The 2,630-nt window shown below is 67.0% G+C and overlaps 1 protein-coding gene across 1 annotated transcript in view; it reads left to right on the top strand.

Moving 5' to 3' along the window:
• Krt17 (keratin 17) overlaps window positions 1-2,630 on the top strand; it is a 4,494-nt gene that overhangs the window by 831 nt on the left and 1,033 nt on the right. The window contains exons 2-7 of the mRNA XM_010635546.1: window positions 5-54; window positions 872-954; window positions 1,209-1,365; window positions 1,658-1,819; window positions 2,234-2,359; window positions 2,454-2,597. Of these exons, the coding sequence (XP_010633848.1) occupies window positions 5-54; window positions 872-954; window positions 1,209-1,365; window positions 1,658-1,819; window positions 2,234-2,359; window positions 2,454-2,597 (722 nt within the window). The remainder of the gene's footprint in view (window positions 1-4; window positions 55-871; window positions 955-1,208; window positions 1,366-1,657; window positions 1,820-2,233; window positions 2,360-2,453; window positions 2,598-2,630) is intronic.

Raw genomic sequence — 2,630 nt, 5'->3', positions numbered from 1 at the left:
CCGGCCCGTGACTACAGCCCCTACTACAAGACCATCGAGGACCTGCGCAGCAAGGTGGGCCCGCTGCCTGGTGGGAGGGGACGGGGCTTCTCCCCACCTCTGCCCTTGAGGAAGCCCAGCCTGAGGACTCCCAGGCTGCAGGGGACACCCGGCAGCTCGGCTCTGGCTGTGGGACCCTCTAGGGCCCACACGTCCCCTTTGTGGGGGCAGCAGGCCGGGCCAGGGACAGCAGCCCAGTGAGCCCTAGAGTGTCCGTCTCTTTGGCAGCTGTCTCTGTGTGTGGCTGTGGGCTACGGCACGAGGCCACGTGGGGAGCGGCTGTGTGGCTCCTCTCCTCTGCGGCAGGGTCAGCAGGAGGAGTTGGGTGACAGTGGGGTGGGGGGTTGCAAGTGGTACCTGCAGGAGGAGAGGCTGGACCATGAAGTGGGCCAGGCCTCAGATGGGCTTTCCGGGCCCCTGGCTTCCGGCTGCTCCTCCTGCCCCTTAGGATGGGCCTGATGGGCCAGGGGGCGTGGCTGCCGGCAGCGGGGTCCTGACTTCTGATTTGGAGCCACCGTGGGCCGGGGCTCCTCCTGAGGGGGACTCAGGCACCATGTGTCCATTGTCCAGCGGAGCCCCCTGCCTCGCCCCTCCCCGGAGTCCTGGGGCAGCTCCTTCCTGGCGCATCCTCCCCACCCCTGGCTCCGCCCCACCTCCCTAGCCCAGCAGCCTCTGCTCCTGGCTGAGCCTGGACGTGGTCTGGGGACAGGGATGAAGGTGTCTCTAGCCCCTCCGACTGCAAAAGCAGCAGGTGGGCAGGAAGCCAGCTCAGGACCCGGCTCAGGGCTCAGCCCCTTCCTGCACACTGACCTCTTCCCTCACCACCTCCCAGATTCTAGTGGCCACCGTGGACAACGCCCGTATCCTGCTGCAGATCGACAACGCCCGGCTGGCCGCGGACGACTTCCGCACCAAGTGAGTGGTGCGGGATGGGGGGCCTGTGCAGGGCTGTGCGAAGGGCTCAGGGGCGTCCTGCAGCTGAGCCCGCTGTTAGTACCGGTGGAGCCCGTGTGGGGAGCTCTGAAGGGTGGCGCGGGGAGGGGAGGGGAGCAGCTGGGGGCAGCACAGTCTTTGACGCCCCCGGCACCAGGGATGGCCTCCTTCCTCCCACTGTGGGGAACTCGCCCTGCAGCCCAAGTGGCTTGGATGAGCCCGGATTCCCTTTGCAGGTTTGAGACAGAGCAGGCCCTGCGGCAGAGCGTGGAGGCCGACATCAACGGGCTGCGCAGGGTGCTGGACGAGCTGACCCTGGCCAGGGCCGACCTGGAGATGCAGATCGAGAACCTGAACGAGGAGCTGGCCTACCTGAAGAAGAACCACGAGGAGGTGGGCGGCCAGGGCATTGGGTCAGCGAGGCTGCGCAGAGGCGCCGGGGGCGGGGCTGCGGTCAGGGCCGTGGGAGACACCGTTAGTCACCCTGCCGCAGCCCCCACACGTGAAACCGGCAGAGTAGCTGGGAAGTTAGATAGAGGGCCACATCTGGGGAGCCAAGGTCTGAGGTTAGATTGGATGAGGGGGCCGGGTCCAATCCACCAGTGCCCCGCAACCCTGAGCAGGGTCCGAGGGAGGGGCTGGGGCTCAGGCCTGCGTGCCCACACCCCACCCCTCGCTTCCACAGGAGATGAACGCCCTGCGTGGCCAAGTGGGTGGCGAGATCAACGTGGAGATGGACGCGGCCCCCGGCGTGGACCTGAGCCGCATCCTGAACGAGATGCGCGACCAGTACGAGAAGATGGCGGAGAAGAACCGCAAGGATGCCGAGGACTGGTTCTTCAGCAAGGTGGGGCCGCTGCAGGGCCTCTCAGGGCGTCCCATGGCCCGTGGGACACCTGGACTTAGGGAACGAGGGTCACCATTGCACCCGCAGAGCTGGGGGTGGTGGGAGGGTGGGGAGCGGAGGATGAAGACCCTGGAGGGCGTTTCCACCCCTGCCAGGGCCTCTGGAGTCAGCACCAGGGCCAGGCTGCAGGTCCTGGCTGGTTCTCACATTTCCGGTTCCTTGCCTCCCACCTGCAGGGATTAACAGTCCAGTGCAGCACAGCAAAGAGAGAATTCCTGGGCTTGGGAAGTGGGAGGTGGGGGAGGCGCAGCTTTGGGAGGAGGCCGGAGGTCTGGAAGGCGGTGTGGGCAGGCCAGGTGGGGAGCCCGGGGGTGGGGTGGGGGCCCCAGCCTCAGTCCGCTGTCCCCTCTGCAGACGGAGGAGCTGAACCGCGAGGTGGCCACCAACACCGAGGCCCTGCAGAGCGGCAAGAGCGAGATCTCCGAGCTGCGGCGCACCGTGCAGGCCCTGGAGATTGAGCTGCAGTCCCAGCTCAGCATGGTGGGGACACAGGCTGTGCCCGGAGGTGGTGGTCCAGGGCCCGGAAGTGGACACAGACACCCTCACCGACAGCCCCTCTGCCCTCCTCCTGCAGAAAGCGTCCCTGGAGGGCAGCCTGGCAGAGACGGAGAACCGCTACTGCGTGCAGCTCTCCCAGATCCAGGGCCTGATCGGCAGCGTGGAGGCCCAGCTGGCCCAGCTGCGCTGTGAGATGGAGCAGCAGAGCCAGGAGTACAAGATCCTGCTGGACGTGAAGACGAGTGGGGCAGGA

The sequence above is a fragment of the Fukomys damarensis genome, unplaced genomic scaffold (genome assembly GCF_012274545.1).
Source record: "Fukomys damarensis isolate Sample0158 unplaced genomic scaffold, DMR_v1.0_HiC HiC_scaffold_13, whole genome shotgun sequence".
NCBI lineage: Eukaryota > Metazoa > Chordata > Mammalia > Rodentia > Bathyergidae > Fukomys > Fukomys damarensis.
Note: the sequence above shows the minus strand (reverse complement) of the source record. Positions and strands in the feature narration are given on the sequence as shown.